This window comes from Elephantulus edwardii, unplaced genomic scaffold (assembly GCF_000299155.1).
Source record: "Elephantulus edwardii isolate Elephantulus edwardi_28Jun2011 unplaced genomic scaffold, EleEdw1.0 scaffold00028, whole genome shotgun sequence".
Classification (NCBI taxonomy): domain Eukaryota; kingdom Metazoa; phylum Chordata; class Mammalia; order Macroscelidea; family Macroscelididae; genus Elephantulus; species Elephantulus edwardii.
In genome coordinates, this window is record NW_006399778.1 from 11,605,324 (window position 1) to 11,624,536 (window position 19,213).

Genomic DNA, 19,213 nt, shown 5'->3' on the forward strand with positions numbered 1-19,213 from the left:
GTTGTGATCCATACAGTCAAATGCCTTTGCATAGTCAATGAAACACAGATAGACATTCCATTTAGAATATATAAAATAAAAATATTTATTTTACTGAGTGTTGGTGAGAATGAGGAAATACTGGAAGCTCATACCTTTCTGGTGGAAATATAAAATGGACCACCCATTTCAGGAAATGGTTTGGCAGTTTCTTAAAAAATTAAAAACATAAGGAGGAGTGACAGGGAATGGCAAAGGACACACTGACAAAGGAGATTAATCAGAACTGGCTTTGACAAGCACTGTGGCAATTGGACAATTAAAACAGACTTTCAAGGGGGGGGAAAGAATGAACTGGGGAGGAGGGTAGAGAAAATAGTGCAACAATGAATGAATGAAAACCCAAAATCTCTGTAAACGTTCATTAAAATTAATAAAATTTAATTAAAAAAGTTAAAAAAAAGAAAGCCTGGAAGAAATAAGGGCATAAGCCCAACAATAACATGGGGGGAAAAAAAGTTAACATACCTCTATCATGTGACCCAGCCGTCTCAGTCCTAAGAATTTTTTAAGAAAAATGAAAGCATACATCCACATAAAGACTTGTCCATGGCATTTTATAGCAACTTTATCTGTAATGATTAATAGGCATTCAGTACATTTGGCCACATAGTGACCCTGTGTACAACAGAGCAAAACACTGCCAGGTCCTGTGTCATCCTCACAATTGATGCTATTGCTTGTTCCTGCCCTTGCGTCAGTCCATCTTACTGAGGGTCTCTGGTTGATCCTTTCTCTGTGTTACCAAGCATGGTATCCTTCTCCAGGGTTTGGTCTCTCCTGATGACATATCTCAAGTATGTGAAATGAAGTCTCACCATCCTTGATCCTAAGAAGAATTTGGTTGTTCTTCTTTGAAGACATCATACTTGTTCCTTTTTCTGAAAGTTCACAGTACATTCAGCAATCTTCTGCAACACTATAATTAAAACCATCAGTTCTTCCTTGATCTTCTAATTCATTGTTTAGTCTTTGCAAATATATGAGGTTGAAAATACCATCATTTGGGTCAGATGCACCTTAGTTCTCAAAGTGATATCTTTGCAATACTTTCCCCAATATAAGACATCATTTGATGTCTTGGAAGCTGCTTCTGTAGCCATTGATTGTTGAGGTAGATTCACCTAAAATGAATTTCTTACCAACTTCAATATTTCCCCCATTTATATTGCAGTAGTTAAGAGCATACAACAGCAACATCAATGAAACCTCCAAATAAGCATCAATAGGTGAGTGGATAAACACGTGGTGGTGTGTTAAACAACTTCCTAGAGGGCTAGACAATGTTTCAGTGTTTCTGGCCACCTTACCCCACTGCAAACCAATATCATGAACCCCTTCATTTTCCTAAGGACCTTAATAACTTTGAAGTAACAGAGGCTAGATGCTTAACCAACACCGTACCTCCAGGATTAAGGCATTCAGTGTGAACGTTTCCTCTTTGTTACTGTATAGCCTTCAAAGAATCAAGTATATATCCTTTTATCATTAGATTGTGAATGTCATGTAAGATGAAACAAACAAACAAAAAAACAAACTAGAAAGAAAAGAAACAAAAACTCAAAAAGCTAAGCTAAGCTAATCCAAAAGAAAGAAAATTTTTAAAAAAACGTATTAGAAAAAAAGAAACATCAAAAACTCCACCATGAGATTGTCAAAATGGTTTCTCTGCCCGTTTTAAAACAACTTGCTTACCTGCCCACCTGTCTGCTATTTCTCTCTCTCTCTCTCTCTCTCTCTCTCTCTCCTTCTCTCTCTCCCTCCCTTCTTCCATCCCTCCCTGTCTCTCCCTCTCCTAGTAAATCGTTGATCTCTTTAACTAATGGCAGAATGGGTTAGTGTTGGACTACTAACTGGAAGTAATTTTAATCTAAATTTTTATGTTAAGGGCTTTCCTGAGGGAAGTTCTGCAAGGAAATGGAGTGACAACTTCATGTCACCGTTAACACCTTTGCTGTTTTCTATATAGTCAGTGCAGGAGGTAACATCTTTGCTGTTTTCTGTATTGTCAGTGCAGGAGCTCCTGTGTGGACTTGTGTCAGCAGTGTCACGCTGCCTGTGTAGCTGTAGATGGCATTTACCCCGGGACTTCCAGGGGGCTCTCGCAAGTCTCAAGCCCAGTGCTTCCAGTGATGGCATTGTCCTCAGAAGTCCTGTCCCTCCTAGATTTTCCCCTAACCTCTAGAATCATCTAGAATTCCCCTCACTTTTGCAAGTCAGAAGCTCTGCTTTCACTTGTGAATCGGTGAGGACGCCATTCTGAGTGGGCAGTGCTTCCCCAGAGACATCGGCTGCAGCTGAAATTGCCTGAAGCTCATTGCTCCTAACAAGGTCCATATGATGTAAATTTCTATCCGGAAGGACTGTACTCTGCATGGCGAATAGAGCATTTCAGCCTTTGGCGGGTGTTTGTGTGGGGGAGATATTGCTATTTAAAGCCAAACTGTCTCATTTAAGAGTGATGGTCTTTAACAAGCATCCAGGAATCCCGTAAAAGGGCTCCAGTGAACAAAACTAGAGCTCATAATTAGTTGGTTGTTGTTGTTAGGTCCTGTCAAGTACAACTCATAGTGACCTTAAGCAACAGACCTGAACCCTGTCCTATACTGTGCCATTTTCATCATCTCTGACATACTTAAGACTCTTGCTGCAGTCACTGTGTCTCTCCATCTCTCTGGGCATCTCTCTTTTGCTGAACCTCCACCTTTTCAAGCAAGATATTCTTTTCCCAAGAATAACCTCTCCTAGCAACATGCCCAAAAGATGAGGGATGGAGCATCACAATCTTTGACTCCAAGGAGCTCTTGGGCTGCACAGTCTCCACACTGTCCAAGGAATAGTGTTTGTTCTTTTGGCAGTCCATGAGATATTCAGTACTCTTCTCCAACACCACAACTCAAAGGCATCAATTCTTCTTCTATCATCCTTATTTACTGTCTGTCTGTCAAATGCATAGCAAATAATTGAAAAGACAATGGCCTGAATCAGGTGCCCTTTACTCTTCAGATTAACATCATTGCTTTTCAGTAATTTAGAGAGATTCTCGACAGCAGACTTGCCTGATGTAATACATCTCTTGATCTCCTGACTGCTGGTACCAAGGGTGTCCACTGTTGACCTCATCAAGGTGAAATCATTGACCCTTTCAATTCTTTATCCATCTATTATAATGTTGCCTATAGGCCCAGAGGTAAGGACTTTTGTTTTCTTGATATTGAGATGCAATTTTGAATTGAATTGCACATTGAAGGCTGTAGTCCTTGATCTTCTGGAGCAAGCATTTCATGTCCTCCTCACATTCAGCAAACAAGATTGTGTCATTTGCATAATGTGGGTTGATGTCCTCTCGAATGATTTGCTTGGCATACAGATTGAATAGGTTTGTGGAAAGAATACAGTCTTCACACACATCTTTCTTGATTTTTAAACTAGGCAATGTTCCTTTGCTCTGTTCAGACAACTGTTTCTTGGTCTAGGTCTAGGTTTCACATGAGCACTGTTGCTATGAGTGTTCTGGGATTCACGTTCTTCTCACTGTTAGTCATAATTTGTTACAATCCACACAGTCAAATGCCTTTGCATAGTCAATACAATACAAATATATATCCTTCTGGAATTCTCTGCTTTTCACCAGGATCCATCTGACATCAGCAGTGCCTCTGGCTCTTCTAAGTCCTGCTTGAACTTCTGGCAGTTTTCTGTCAATGTACTCTTCCAGTCATTTTTGGATGGTCTTCAGCAAGATTTTACGTATATATGTTATTAATGACATTTTTCAATAATTTCCACATTATATTGGATCACCTTTTTTTGGAGTGGGAATAAGCATTAATTTCTTCCATTGAGTTGGCAGGTGGCTGTCTTCCAACTCTCTTGGCATAGACTGGTGAATACATCCAGGGCTGTATCTATGTGTTAAAAGACTAATTGGTATCACATCAATTCTTAAGGTCTAATATTTTTTTTTTTTGCCATTGTCTTCAGTACAGCTTGAGCTTCTTCCTTCATCACCACTGTTTCTTGATAATAGGCCTCCTGAAATGGTTCTGTGTGAGCCAATCCTTTTGGATACAGTGACTCTAATTTCTCCATCTTCTTTTGGTTTTTCATGGATCATTCAATATTTTACCTATAGCATCCTTCAGTATTGCAACCCAAGACTTGAATTTGGATTTCTGTACAGCTTTAGAAATGTCAAGTGACTTTTTTTTCCATTTTCTGATTCCAACTCGTTTGTATTTCATTACTTTGTTTTCATGAGCATCCTTTTCAATCTTTTGTTCAACACTTTTACATCACCTTTTCCCCCTTCTTTTTTTTATTTTTGCTTCTTGACATTCTAGTACTATTTTCAAAATCTCTCCTGACATTTATTTTTTTGTCTTTTCTTTCTCCCCTGCCTTTGCAATGACCTTTCGTTTTCTTCCATATGATATCGTTGGTGACATCCCATGGATCACCTCGTCTTTGATCATTGGTGTCGATATGCTTACTCTACCTCAAACCTATTCCTGAGATGACTTTTAATTTTCAGAGGGAGAGACTCAAGGTCATACTTCGCTTCTTGTGGACTTGTTTTTTCTTCAGCTTCCAATTAAATTTGCACATGAGTATTGATGGTCTGTGCCACAATCAGCACTTGGCCTGGTTTTGACTGCTGAAATTGAGTTTCCCCAATGGTTGGTTTTGGTTTTTTTTCACAGATGTATTCAATCTGATTCCTGTGTAGTTCATCAGGAGAGGGCCATGTGTATAGTCACTTTTTGGTGTTTTAAAGAAGGTATTTGGAATGAATAAATTATTAATTGTACAAAATTCAATCATTCAATCTCTAGCTTAGTTTCTGTCACCAAGTCTGTACTTTCCAACTACCAGTCTTTGTTTCCAACTTTTGCATTCCAGTCTCCAATTAGTATTAATTTGTCAGCAAAAGACAGGAAAATCTTCAACAAGATGGACTGACACTGACTGTAACAATGGGCTCAAGCGTATCAGAGATGGTGATGATTGGACAAGGTTCGAATCCATTGTTCATGGGTCAGTATAAGTAAAAACTGACTCTATAGAAGATTTTTCGGAGTCAGCAAGTTAAATGGAGGGAGATTGCCCATCTTCCTCTTGGGAGAAGTTGGTGGAATCAAACTGCCCATCTTTGGGTTTGCAGTACAACTTCTTATACAATAGGCCACTAGAGCTCCCTTACTATGCACACATACAGATATTTTTAATGTTTAATTAATCCATGGCTATCAATACATTTAGGTTGTTTTTATTCTTTTGTTACAAAATAGAATCAATCCACAATGCATCACCTTGTACATCTGAATTTATTTTATTTTATTTTTATGTAGGAAGAATTTCAAGAAGTGGACCGCAACGTCAATGGATTTGAGAACTATAAATCTTGTTACTAAGTGTTGAGTTAGAACCAATTCATAGCTGACCCTCCAGCGTTTTCAGAGGAAGTAAGCCCATCTGTTCCCTGAGGAGCAGCTGATGGATCTGAACTGAGTGCCTTTAGGCTGGTAGTGCAGCTCCTTACCACTTGGCCACTGGAACTCATGGCCAAATTGTTCCCCATAAAGAATGTCCACTTTTATACCAACAAGCAATGCATGAAAATACATTTCCCCACATTTCTGCCATGACAATGTGCTATCAAGCTTTATAACAACTCTATTTAATAAAGCTAGATCTTTAAATGTTAGCTTTAAACTCTGTGTGTGTGTGTGTGTGTGTGTGTGTCTTTAAACAAAATCATGATTGTCTCCTGAGTTGAAAATCATTGCTGGTATCCTCGGATGTTTACAATGTCAGGTCATAGAAAGTAATTTTTGTTTCTCTCCAAGAAAATTTAAGGAAAAGGTTAGAAAAATAGCATCTGGCTGCTTAATTAATTACATTAATTGATTAATAACATTTTTCTTTTATGGGGTGGTCTACAGTGTTCAGATACTTGTAAACATAATGCTGATTTTGGTCAATGAATACATCCTGTGCTTTCACAAATTTAACGTTTAGCCTATAAGCAAAAGCTTCATGAACATGTATTGCAGATTTGATGTTTTGGGTAGGATTTATGAGTACTGAATATATCCCATGGATTGCCAAAAGAAAAAACAGGTAAGTCAGTCTTGGAGAAAGTGTGGCCAGAGTACTCCTGCAAGAATGGAAAAACTTCGGCTCACATACTTTGGGCATGTTGTTAGGAGGGGTTTTAATTGGAAAGTGGTATCATGTTTGCAAAGATGGAGGATCAGAAAAAGAGAGGAAGATCTTCAGTGGCATGGATTGGCGCAATGACTGAAGCAAAGAGCTCAAGTATCTATCCTGAGATGATGAGGATGGCGCAGGACAGGACAGGGTTCAAATCTGTTGTTTATAGGGTCGCTGTGAGTCATACTCAACTCAATGACACATAACAGCAGCAACAAACTATAAGGAAGGACACACAATATAGAGGTCAAAGAATTGATCTCTAGAGACAGACTATATGGCTTTGAAACTTATCTCTATATCACTTTTAGTTATCTGATCCAAGGCTAATTATGTAACTTCAGTCTTAGTTTTTGAAATCTGCCTCTTAATGTTGTTGAAAGGACTGGGATTATATCTGTGCAACTCTTTTTTGTGCACTACTTGAAATATAGTTGGCATTCAATAAGTGTATCTGTAATTATTCTGACCTTAGTTTTAGAATTTTTAAAGTGTATGGAATAAACTATAACTAAGCCTCAACATTTTCCCCTAGAGTTTAAATGTGTACCATTAAGTAACATGTTTAATACTCATTCATTCTGTTCTTTCCTACCAAACTAATGACAAAAAGATGAGTTATCAAACAGTCCGGTAATTCCAGGAAAACAGAGACGGAGGCCTTGGCAACACTTGTGAGTCAGTTCTGGATGATGAGCCTAGAGGAAGAGGAAAGGGCCATTGAGTGACAGGCTATCCATTGCTTTGGGCAAGTCTGTTGTTAGGGACCTCTCCAAAATACTAAAGAGTAATGATGTCAATATGAAGACTAAGGAGGAACTGATTCAGGCTATGGTCTTTTCAATTACTTGCCACACATCTGAGAGCTGGACAATCAATAAGGATGACAGAAGAATGGATGCCTTTGAATTGTGGTGCTGGAGAAGAGTGCTGAAATATCCTATGGACTGAAAAAGGAACAGATAAGTCTTGGAAAAGTGGTAGCTAGGGTGCACCTTGGAGGCAAAGATGGCCAAGCTTCATCTCTCATACTTCGGACATGTTGCCATGAGAGACTATTCTTGAAAAGGATATCATGGTTGGGAGGGTGCAAGATGAGCGAAAGAGAGGAAGACTTCTATTGAGATGGATTGACTCGGTGATTGCAGCAATGGGCTCAAGTGTATCAGAGATGGTGAGGATGGCACAGGACAGCTCAGGGTTCAGATCTGTTGTTTATACAACAATTAACAGATCTAGCTAGGGAACTCTGAACTCTGGTGGCTTAGCTGTAAGAAACTGCTGCAATCTAAAAGGCAGACAGTTCGAATCCACCAGCTGCTCTGCTGGAGAAGGATGGGCAGTCTCCTTCCGTGCGGTTCACTGCCTCTGAAAACCCATTGGAGGGTCAGGTAAGGTTCGATTCCGACTCGATGGCAAACAACAACAAATCCAGCGAAAACCCCAGCACCCAGGAGGATGTAGAGTCGCGGTCACCCGAGCAACCGGCTCTTCCGCTTTCCGTTTCCCCGCCCCCGCTTCCGGTTTCGATTGCTTCATCGCTGGGCGACGAGTTATGGGTTTCCGGGAAGGGCCCTGGGAGCGGCGAGTCCGGTGTCGGGTGGAGAGGGGTTTGCTGGGTCGGCGTTGCCTGCTGTACCCGGGACTTTGCAGTCATGGAGAGCGGAGGGCGGCCCTCGCTGTGCCAGTTCATCCTCTTGGGCACCAGCTCCGTCGTCACCGCCGTCCTGTATTCCATATATCGGCAGAAGGCCCAGGTCGCCCAAGAACTCAAGGTCAGTGCTGGGGCCGGACTGGCCTCAGCGAGGGCTTCCCTGCGCCCGGTAATGATCACCTTACGGTCCGCCGGGGGCCACTCCGCAGCTAGAGGTTACGGGAGAGGAAAAAAACTCTACGAGGGTGTCACCTGCCTGTAAATGGAGAAGCTAGGATCGGAATTCAGGTCTCGGGAGAACTATTTCGTGCCCTCTTAAGTTTCTACTCGTTACTTAGAATGAATACTTTATTAATCTTGACGTCCTTAATTTATCCAGCAAACATTTGTTGAATGTCTCATACTCAAGTATTTCCCGGGATTTTAGGCTATAGCAGTGAGTGTTAGTCCAGCGACCTCTGACTTAGCGACAGCAGATCAGAAACGTGCCCTTGGCTGTGCCGTCCTCGCTATCGGTGGTCTACTTAAGCTACTACTGCTGTCACTATGTCATTTCATCTCCTTGAGGGTCTTCCTCATTTGACCCTGCGCTTTTCCAAGCATGACGTCCATCTTTAGGGACTGGCCGCCATGGTATAATTAATGTTCACAGTTTGTGTAGGATGAAGTCACTATCCTTACTTCAGAGATAGACTGTTGTTTCGGCTGTCTATGGCGTACATTCACTACTCTTCACCAGTACTACAACTTAAAATGTTGTTTACATTAGCCTAGTATCCAGGAAAAGATACAGGAGTGGGCTGTGTGCAGAGACTTTTGGACTTAGCCCCTCAACTCCTTACTACTTCACATTTTTCCTCTTAATAGCTGTTTTTGTTTTTTTTTTTAAAGTAATAGCCTTGCAATGACATTTTACAATTTATGAAACATTTCCTTCTTGATTTTAATTGAGTAATTCCTTGAGTTAGATACTCTGACGCTCCTCTCCAGATTGCAAGTCGAAGGTCAGAGGAAAGGGCTTAGAGCTAGTCAGCCTAGAAGTGAAATTTGTTAGGCGGTTGACTTCCATGTCACAGTGAACTCTGCCCCATTCTTCACTGTCTTCACAGTCCCTGCTGTGTTTAAGCCTACGGTTTGACTCATTGTGTCAGTCCAGCTCATGAAGGATCTTCCTCTCTTTGTCTGACCCTCTGCTTTTCAAAGTATGATGGCCTACAGGAAGTGGCCCGTCCTGATAACTCGTCTAAAGTGTGAGATAGAGTCTTGTCATCCTCATTCCTAAGGAGCCCTCTGATGACACTTTTAAGACAACTTAAACTTAGATCTTATTCCAGATGTAGAATTTACCCCCTAATTGACTATGGTACTTACTGTGGTACATATCCTTTATGACTGATTCATGAGAAAGGGGCTTGTTTAAATCGGGGCAGAATCTTACTTGTCCTTCTTCTAGAGTCTAATGTAGTGCTTGACAAGTGATTGATGCTCCAACAATGTTTGTGGATTCATTTTGGCTGACATCTTCACAGGACAAAAAAATTAAGGACCTAATTGATATTTACATGAACAGTAAAGTCCTAAACCTAACTAATTCTATTACCATCACACTGTTTTCAGTAAGGACTTAGGGACAAATGTATGAAGTTCCTTATGTGAGAGGAGTTTTAGAAGCCATCAAGAATGAACTAAGTTCCCAGGCTTTTGGGTTTATGGTCCAGATGGCATCTGAGGGAGATTACAACTGCCCCCTCACCTGCCAAATTAAATAACGAAGTGACTGGTTATGAATGTAGCTGATACTCATTTTCTAACTCTGAAGTCAGTTTGCCATGAAGTTGGTTGAGTATGAGATTCTTTGAAGTGGTGAACTCTTCAGGGCTCATCTTTGGATAATTGTAAAAATCTTGCCAGTTAATAACAAAATGAAGATGAACTAGCCCTCTTTTGGAAAAAGAATTAGGATTTTATCTTCTTGACCAAATCACAGAACTGCTGGAGAAAGATTTGTGTTTTATCCTTGTACATTTCCTGAAGTGATGCAGATTTATTTTTGTGCCACCCTTTGGGTCAAACTCTCATATAATCTACATAAAACCCCATAAGAACTTGGTTTCCCTCTTTTACAATTCTACAAACAGACTGGTTCATTAGGTTGCCTTGAGTCACAAAGCTTGATTCAAAGTAAGGCTTTCTAACCACATTATCTTTACCTCTTTTTAGAAATCCCTTGGTGAATACTTTACTAGCTGTGTGGCTCTGGGCTAATCACTATTCCTCAGTTTAAGATAACCATACTTCCTAACTTACAGGAATGTTAGGGATCATAGTTCCTACCTTTAGACATGTTAGCAGCAAAGAAAGCATTTAAAGTGCTTAGTATACTGCCAGATGTATAGTATATCTTAGTGCTCCCCCCCATAACATTTATCAAACATTTATTAATTGCCCACTGTGTGTATGTACAGCAGAGATTGTGAGGATGGCCCAGGATTGGGCAGTATATCAGGTCACTAAGTGTAGAAGCTGACTTGATGCCTGACAGACCACGTCATCATCCTCTGAGGTCATGTTCTCAGCCTAAAGAGTATGCCATGAACACGGTAAAACAAAGACCTAGCCCTCTTAAGTTCAGTGGAGGGAGGAAGATAATAAATTGTGTTAGTTGCTGTTATTGTTGTTAACTTTTAATGTTGTTGTTAGGTGCCATCAAATCTCTCCTATGACTTAATAGGCCTCATGAACAGCAGCTCTGAACCTTACCCTATCCTGTGTCATCTTTGCCACCTTTGACATGCTCAAACCCTTTGTTATAATCAGTTCATCTGTTGAAAGGCTTCCTCTTTGGTTAGTATCTTTTTATTGGCTTTGTTTCTGTCATTTACTGTATAACAGTAACATGTCTTTAGATGCATAGAGACCCAGGCAACAAAGTAGAACAGTTTCATTTTATTTTCTTGGGTGTAATCTTTATAGAAACAAAACTAGGCCTTCCTCCTGTGGATAGGTTTGGACCCTAACCTTTGACTAGCAGTCAAGCACTTAACTGTTGTACTACCCACCAAGCCTCTTAACTTTAAAAAACAAAAACTATCACATCAGTTCTGACTCATAATGACCCTGTAGGATGGAGCAGAACTGCCCCATAGGGTGAATTCAGTGAATTGTCTCACCTGTCTCATACAGAGCAGCTAGTGTTTTTAAATCCGCCACCTTTTGGCTAGCAGTGCACCTCTGATCCCAGGGCTCCACCAGGGCTCCGACATTAAAATTAGAGTAACCTAAAGCTTGTATTCAGTGCCTCATCACATTTTTAGAGGTTTCTTCTCTAACTTTCTTAGACTTTTTAAATGAGAAGATGGGGAAGACATTCTATCCTTTATTTGTCCCTGAATCCCTAGGTCATAGGTGCTCAGGAAATAGGTGTTGATTTTATTCTTTGATTGTCTTGTTTCTAAAGTGGAAACTATAGATTATTCACTCAGCTCACTGTCCTCGAGTTGGAACTGACACATAGCTGACCCTTCAGTGGATTTTCTGGAGGCTGTAAATTGCACAGGAAAAGATTGCCCATCTTTCTCTTGAAGAACTGATGGTGGATTTGAACCTGCAGGGAGGTACTACCTTTCGGTTAACAGCTCACCTATCTACAAACTATAACACCAGAGCTTCATGTGAATAATCAGGGGTAGGGAAAGAAGGCTTGTTAGAGAAAACAGCAGCAGTCAACCTTATTCAGTTGATTATAAGCAGGAAGAAAGACAAATGAACTTCTGCATTATCAGCCAAAGAATTTTGTCAGGCGCCAGTTACAGGGACTTATCAAAGCAGAGATACCGTTCTAGTAATAATAAGCCCAGTGCTGTAGAGCCACTTCCTACTCATATCAACCCTCCATTGGATGTCTCAGCTTATAAATCTTAAAAGAAAAGGAATGCCTTTCTTTTTCCCTTGGGGCAGCTGGTGGATTCAAATCTTCAGTCTTTTGGTTAACAGTGCACTGTGCTTCTCGCTGTACCACTAGTGCTTCTGCAGAACATTTGCTCATAAAAGTGGTGGGATAATAATAACTATCTTTTCTCATTTCCAGCCATGTTCTGTGTGCTAAATTAGATGCTTTGTTCATAAATCCTTTGGATCTTTCTTATCAAGAAGAGATGAAATGCGGTTCAGTCTGTAGTGTGAATTGATTCACACCTTTCATATAGCCACTTAGGAAAAAAAATGTTAGGATTCTAAGACTGGTTAGCTGGAGAAAGGATGGATGCACTGTCATTCTCCTGGGATGCCAGAGAGCTGGGTCCTTACCACCTGCCTGTTTGCCCTTTAACACTTGGTAGATAGAGATATGGAGTCTCAGTCTCTAGAGACTCCTTCCTGCTCAGTTTCTTAGTTTTTCTCATCGTCAACAAAATCAGCAGTTTTTTTTCTTTTTACTTTTTAAGTTTGATAGAGTATGACAGTATTTACTAGCTAACTTAATATGCTGCTTGCATTTAGGGAGCTAAAAAAATCCACTTAGGTGAAGATCTGAAGAGTATTCTTTTGGAAGCACCGGGAAAATGTGTGCCTTATGCTGTTATTGAAGGTATGTTTATTTGTTGGCAAAATAAAAACCTATATCTTTTTGTAAACGTTAAATAAAGATCTACTTGACTGATATTAAGGGTCTTTTGTGAGAGTAGGGCAGTGATCCATGCATGTATAGACTTTTGGGGGTCAGAAAGACTGTATTGCTCTATGGTCTTAGAAAAATTACCAAACTTTTTTTATTTGCTCATATTCTGTTGCTAAAATAATACATAATACCTTCCTTACAGAGTTGTAAGGTCTTAAACGCTGTGATCCAGGTAAAGTGCTCAGCATTGTGCACCTTTGTATGTACCTTATGGTGGTAAAAATGTCATCATTTTATTAATTTAACTCATTGCTTTTGAGTCAGATCCAACTCTTAGCTGACCCTCCCGCAGGTTTTCAGAGACTGTAAACTGCATGGGAAGGAACAGCGGGTGGATTCAAACCACCTGCCTTTGGGTTGGGAGTGCACTTCCCTACCTACTAAAATAAAAATATAAGTAGCCTTAAAGAGAGGGCAGCAGTGGCAAAGTTTAATGGGACAGTAAGTAATAAATGTTGGAAAGGATGTGGTGAGTTAGGAACTCTTAATATACTCTTGGTGGGATTATAAAATGGTACATCCACTCCAAAAGCAATTTGGTGCTTCCTCAAAAAGATGAACATAGAAATTCCATATGACCCAGCTATTCTACTGCTTGGCATATACCCCAAGAGAATGAGAATTGAGGTACAAACAGACACTTCAGACACTTGTACACCAGTGTTCGTAGTAGTGTTATTCGCCGTCACAAGAACATGGAAACAGCCCAAATGTCCAACCACAATCAAATTGAGATATTACGGTACATTCAGACAATGGAATACACACAGGAGCAGTGATTTTGTAAATTGGTACCTAACTTGGAAGGGACTGGAAAGCATTATGCTGAGTGAACTAACTTCAGTCCCATAAGGACAAGTAACCGTTTAATACCATTAGTGTAGAATGAGTATGAGGATCCAGGGTGGGAATGGTGAGTATGGAGAGTGGTTAATCTTAGTTTTGCACAATTTGATGGGTTGGAGGGTGGGTGAAGGAAAATGGGAAAGATCAGGTGTGAAAAACAATGTATGCAAACTTTGTAGATAAACCAGTTTAAAAGTGAAAAAAAAAAAGGCAGAGGGCTTTTTCAGAAATGACAGTTTGTTTCCACTTAGGAGCTGTGCGATCTGTTAAAGAAACACTCAACAGCCAGTTTGTGGAGAATTGCAAGGGGGTAATTCAGCGTCTGACACTTCAGGAGCACAAGATGGTTTGGAATCGAACAACCAACCTTTGGTAAGTGTTCTTTCTCCACTGGCCACAAAATTCACAGCTTGTCTGTTCAAATGCTGGTTTCTTGGTCTTCAACTTCATGCAGGTTGTAGACCTGTCCCACCCTGCTGATAATATCCTTGGAGTATGGTCGGTATCAGAATCACCCAGGTGTTACATTGAAATGCATGTAACTGGACTCCAGGCCAGAATCTGTAAATTTTTAGCATAGGGGACCAAACATCTATATTTAATAATGTCTGTTGATTATGCATGGCATAGTTTGAGAACCATACTTTTTGGCTTGATTGGAATAATTTTCTGCTATTTCAGGAAGTAAAATTTTTTCCAGCAGATCTTGATGGTTTTGCTTTGGTTGGTTATTTTGTAGTCAGAAAGGGAAATAAATGTACAAGCCATTTATGATAGGATTTTTTGTCTCACTGATAACATCTGAGGTCCTAAAACATTGAAATTCCCTATTATAAGGCAAAGTAGTATACTGAAATGTGCAAAGAGCTAGAGTTATAAAACCAAAATGGAAGAACACACTCGGCAATTCTCAAGCTCATAGAACTGAGGAACAAAATCAAGCCTCAAGTTGCAATACTGAAGGATTCTCTGGGCAACTCTTGAATGGTGCAAAGAAGCGTCAAAAGAAGATAGAGGGAATATACAGAATATTCCAAAATGAATTTGTTGATGCTGAACCATTTCAGGAAGTACTGTATGATCACAAACCAATATACTGCAGGAAAAAGTCCAGGCTACACTGAAGGCAGTGGCAAAAAATAAGACTCCAGAAATTCATGGACTACCAGTTGAGGTATTTTAGGAAATAGATGCAGCTCACCAGTCTGTGCTAAGAAATTTTGAAGGCAGCTACCTGTCTAACTAGTTGGAAAACAATCATATTTGTTCCCATTCCAAAATACAGTGATCCAGTAGAGTATGGAAATTATTGAATCATTAATATCATATGAAACTAAAATCTTGCTGAAGATTATTAAAAAACAGCTATGACAGTACATACAGTAAACTGCTAGAAATTCAAGCTATATTCAGGAAAGGCCGTTTAATTGAGGGATATTCTTGCTGATTTCCGATGGATCCTGACTGAAAGCAGAGAATACAAAAACGATAGTTACTTCTGATTTTTTTATTATTATGCAAAGGCATTTAGCTGTAGATCGTAAAAAAATTATGGCTAACATTTAAAGAAATGGGAAATCCAAAACACTTAATTGTGCTTGTGTTAAAACCTTTATGTAGACCAAGAAGCAGTTTGGAAACATTTGTATGATTTGAAAGAAGGAAAGGTGTGTGTCAGGGTTGTATCCTTTTTCCATACCTGTTCAGTCTGTATGCTGAGCAAATCATTTGAGAAGCTAGACTATATGTAGAAGATTATGACACCAGGATTGGAGGAAGATTCATCAACAACCTGTGTTACGCCCATGAGAGCCTTGCTTGGAGAAAGTGAAAACTTGAAACTCTTCTTTCAGAAGATCAGAGATTACAGCCTTCACTGTGGATTACACGTCAATATCAAGAATAAAAAAAAATTCTTACCACTGAACCAATAGGCAATATCCTGATAGATGGAAAAGAGACTGAAATTGTCAAGGGTTTAATTTTACTTTAATGAACACCCAAGATAACAATATTCAAGAAATCAAAACACATGTTGGATTGGGAAAATCTGCTGTCAAGAACCTCACCATTGATGTCTGTTTAAAGATTAAGATGCACCTGATCCAAGTCGTGATGTTGTCAGTTTCTTCCTGTGCATCTGAAAATTGAACAATGAGTAAGGAAAATGGAAGAAGAATCTGTGCTGTGGTATTGGTGAAGACTATTGAATAGACCATGAACTGCCAAAAGAAAAATCTGTCTTGGAGGAAATGCAACCAGAGGCAAGAATGATGAAACTTTGTCATACGTTCTTTGGTCATATTGTTCATAGGGTCCTCACAGTGTCTTGCTGGGAAAGGTAGAGAGGCTCAGGGAGAGAGAAGAAGACTCTCAATGAGATGGACACAGTGGCTTTAGCAGTGGAGTCCAGCCTTTTGGAAACTGTGACGATGGTGCAGGATGGGGCAGGGTTGTTCACAGGGTCCCTGTGGATCATAACTGCCTACATGGCATATGATGATTTTGTGTGTGTATGTTAACTAATTTGAACTTTATTTTGTCCTAGTGACATCTAAGTGATCTCATCTTTGCCTGGATGCTTGGTGTTTGCAGTCTTTTGTTTTATCTACGCTTTCTCTGTCATTCTATTAGGAATGATTATTCAAAGATCATCCATCAGAGAACCAACACGGTGCCATTTGACCTAGTGCCCCACGAGGATGGTGTGGACGTGGCTGTCCGAGTGCTGAAGCCTCTGGATTCAGTGGATCTGGGCCTGGAGACTGTGTATGAGAAGTTTCACCCCTCGATCCAGTCCTTCACGGATGTTATAGGCCACTACATCAGTGGTGAGCGGCCCAAAGGCATCCAGGAGACAGAGGAAATGTTGAAGGTCGGGGCCACCCTCACAGGGGTGGGGGAATTGGTCCTGGACAGCAACTCAGTTCGCCTCCAGCCCCCCAAGCAGGGCATGCAGTACTACCTGAGCAACCAGGACTTTGACACCTTGCTGCAGAGGCAAGAGTCGAGTGTCAGACTCTGGAAGGTCCTGACGCTCGTATTTGGCTTTGCCGCCTGTGCCACCCTCTTCTTCATTCTCCGCAAGCAGTATCTGCAGCGGCAGGAACGGCTGCGCCTCAAGCAGATGCAGGAGGAGTTCCGAGAACATGAGGCCCAGCTGCTGAGCGGGGCCATGCCCGACGACAGGGAGAGTCTGAAGAGTGCCTGTGTCGTGTGTCTGAGCAACTTCAAGTCCTGTGTCTTCCTGGAGTGTGGGCATGTCTGTTCCTGCTCTGAGTGCTACCATGCTTTGCCTGAACCCAAGAGCTGCCCCATTTGCAGACAGAGGATCACCCGTGTGGTTCCTTTGTACAATAGCTAAGTGTCCTGAAGCCATATGGTCAGATCTGGAAGTAACTCTCTTCCAGGAATTCTTACCTGGAGACCTTTAAGGAGTGACTGAGACTAGGGAGGCAAAGAGGGAGGGAAACTGCCAGACTCCACACATCCAGCTATAGGAATGACCTTTCCCATCCTGAGGGAGGACCTTTCCACACAAGCATAGGAGCTGCAGACCCACGCTGGATGGGTGTGGTGGCCTGGTGCCCTTCCCAGAAACCATGTAAACGCACCTGTGATTGGAATTGCCTCAGCTTTTAAATACTGAAGCCAGTGGTCTTTAGATCCCTTGTCCTGAGTCTGGTCCTTTCTGGTGAACTGTCTCTGTGTTCGTGGAGTAGGACTCAGGCTGGGCCCAGATTTGCATGACTTGGCCCAGAAGGGAGGGGAACTTGGCATCTCAGGGTAGTGTGTGCTTGGGAGCAGCCTCTGAAGACACTCTGTCTTCAGTTTTTCTTAGTTTTGCCTAAGGAGAAAGCCTTTTTTCACAAATTTCCTGGTGAGACATGAGTTGCATCCCTTCCCCATCACCTGCTTGCCCTTAAGCGTGTGCTTGTGTGTGTAGAGGAAAAAAAGAATGTGAGACAGAGCACGTCTGCCTTCTGCCCAAGGGGATGCCGGGCCAGTCAGCAGGGTGAGATGCAGTCACTAGGAGGCATTGGGACAGATAGTCAGCAATGCTGGCGCCAGAGGCCAGCTTGGCTGCAGCCTCTTGATGTCTGCCGACTAAGGGACTGACCTCAGACACATCTCTGACCTGGATTTGGCATTTACTTAGAGCTTTAGGGTGCCAAGGACTGGCCTGAGGATTAGCTACAAAGACCTTACCACCCACAGGAAGCTGTCTGGGTGTGGCTCCCCTCACAGTTGCTTTTCACCACTTCTTTCCAGCACCACCACCAAAGTAAGTAGCCAGCCCTAAGAGCCTTCTCCAGGCTCCTACTGGCCCCACCTCACTGCAGAGTTAACATCCCATGGGTGTGACCTCACATCCCTGCATGGTGGGAAATCTCACTACCTCGAAGTGGTCAGAGGCCACGCGGTGCACCGTTCCTTTATTGCCATCCCCATCTTTAAATATTCATCCCATGGTCCTCCTCTGTGTGTGGGAAGATGGGGTGCTCTCGGGACTGCACCAAAACTATGAACTGTCCAGTGTGGACAGCACAAATAAACTCCACCAAACCTAGTGTCGGCCTATCGCTTTGTTAACAAGAGTTAAAATAGCTAGGCTTATGCCCTCTGGGCAGAACCGAGTCCCTAAACATGATGGAGTGAAGGTTTGTGCTCTGGGGGCTGTTATACTTCTCATCTACTCAGTCATTTTGGCTCTCCCTCAGATTTTAACTGAGGTGGGGGGCTCGTCACCATGTGAGATTGGCCTTCTAGTAGTCATCTTTGAAGAAGTCTGTCCTGAATTCCTAAATCCCAGGGTGGTGACATTTCACCTGTTGAGAGAATGAGGTGGGATGAGGGACCAACACAGGGAAAGCTAGTGAGTACCGCTGCATACCAGGTCGGTTATTTCAGATTTTGAGGCAGTCCTCATGCGGACCCTATGGGCCAAGTCATGTTTCCAGGTATGGGGGAGGAAAGACTGGGTAAGTTAGGCTGACATAGCTCTACACCACTTTCAAAGCTGCACATTCCCTGTTCACGAGTCCCCCTGTGGGAAGTGGATAACCCACACAAGGCTCAGTCCGCAGGTAAGTGGGTGGGCACTGGGGCCATACTTTGAAAGAATAAACAACACTTGGGTTTACCCACTAGGTCGAGTCCTGTCCATTGACCTGGTAAACCAAACCAGTTCAAGTATATTTCCAAGGAAGGTGATCCTGTGTTTCACAGTGGGAGTAATCACGTTTTCAGTAGCTGCCATCCTTCAGAAGTAGGCCATTAAGCTTTTCTTCATATAGTGCTGCTATGTGCTGTTAAGTTGCCTGCCACTCAGTGACCCTATGTACAACAGCCCTAAACCCTGCTATCCTGTGCCCATCTCATTGTCTCTGCCACACCTACCCCATTACCCTAGTCAGTGAATCCATCTCATGAAGGATCTTCCTCTTTTAGGCTGTCCCTCCACACTTACAAGTAAGAACTGGTTCCTCCTTGCAACATGTCCAAAGTATGTCAGAGGAAACTTCAGAATCCTTGCCTCCAAGGAGCAGCCGGGTTTCCCCTCTTCTAGGATGAACCTGTTTGTTCTAGCAGTCCATGGTCTATTCAATACTCTTTTCCAGCACCACAATTTAAAGGCATCCATTATCCTTTCCACAGATGTAATCGATCTGATTACATATCGCTGGAGAAGTTCAATATCGGCTGTGAAAACTAGGCCAGGAGCTGATTGTGGAACAGACCACCAACTACTCATATGCAAATTCAAGCTAAAGCTGAGGAAA

The 19,213-nt window shown here is 41.7% G+C and overlaps 1 protein-coding gene across 1 annotated transcript; it reads left to right on the plus strand.

Moving 5' to 3' along the window:
• Nucleotides 1-7,910: 7,910 nt before the first annotated feature.
• MUL1 (mitochondrial E3 ubiquitin protein ligase 1) lies at nucleotides 7,911-16,862 on the plus strand. The gene is made up of 4 exons (XM_006883576.1): nucleotides 7,911-8,030; nucleotides 12,407-12,494; nucleotides 13,682-13,802; nucleotides 16,065-16,862. The coding sequence occupies exons 1-4, from the start codon at nucleotides 7,911-7,913 to the stop codon at nucleotides 16,792-16,794; spliced, it is 1,059 nt and encodes a 352-aa protein (XP_006883638.1). The 3' UTR covers nucleotides 16,795-16,862.
• The last annotated feature ends 2,351 nt before the right edge of the window (nucleotides 16,863-19,213 follow it).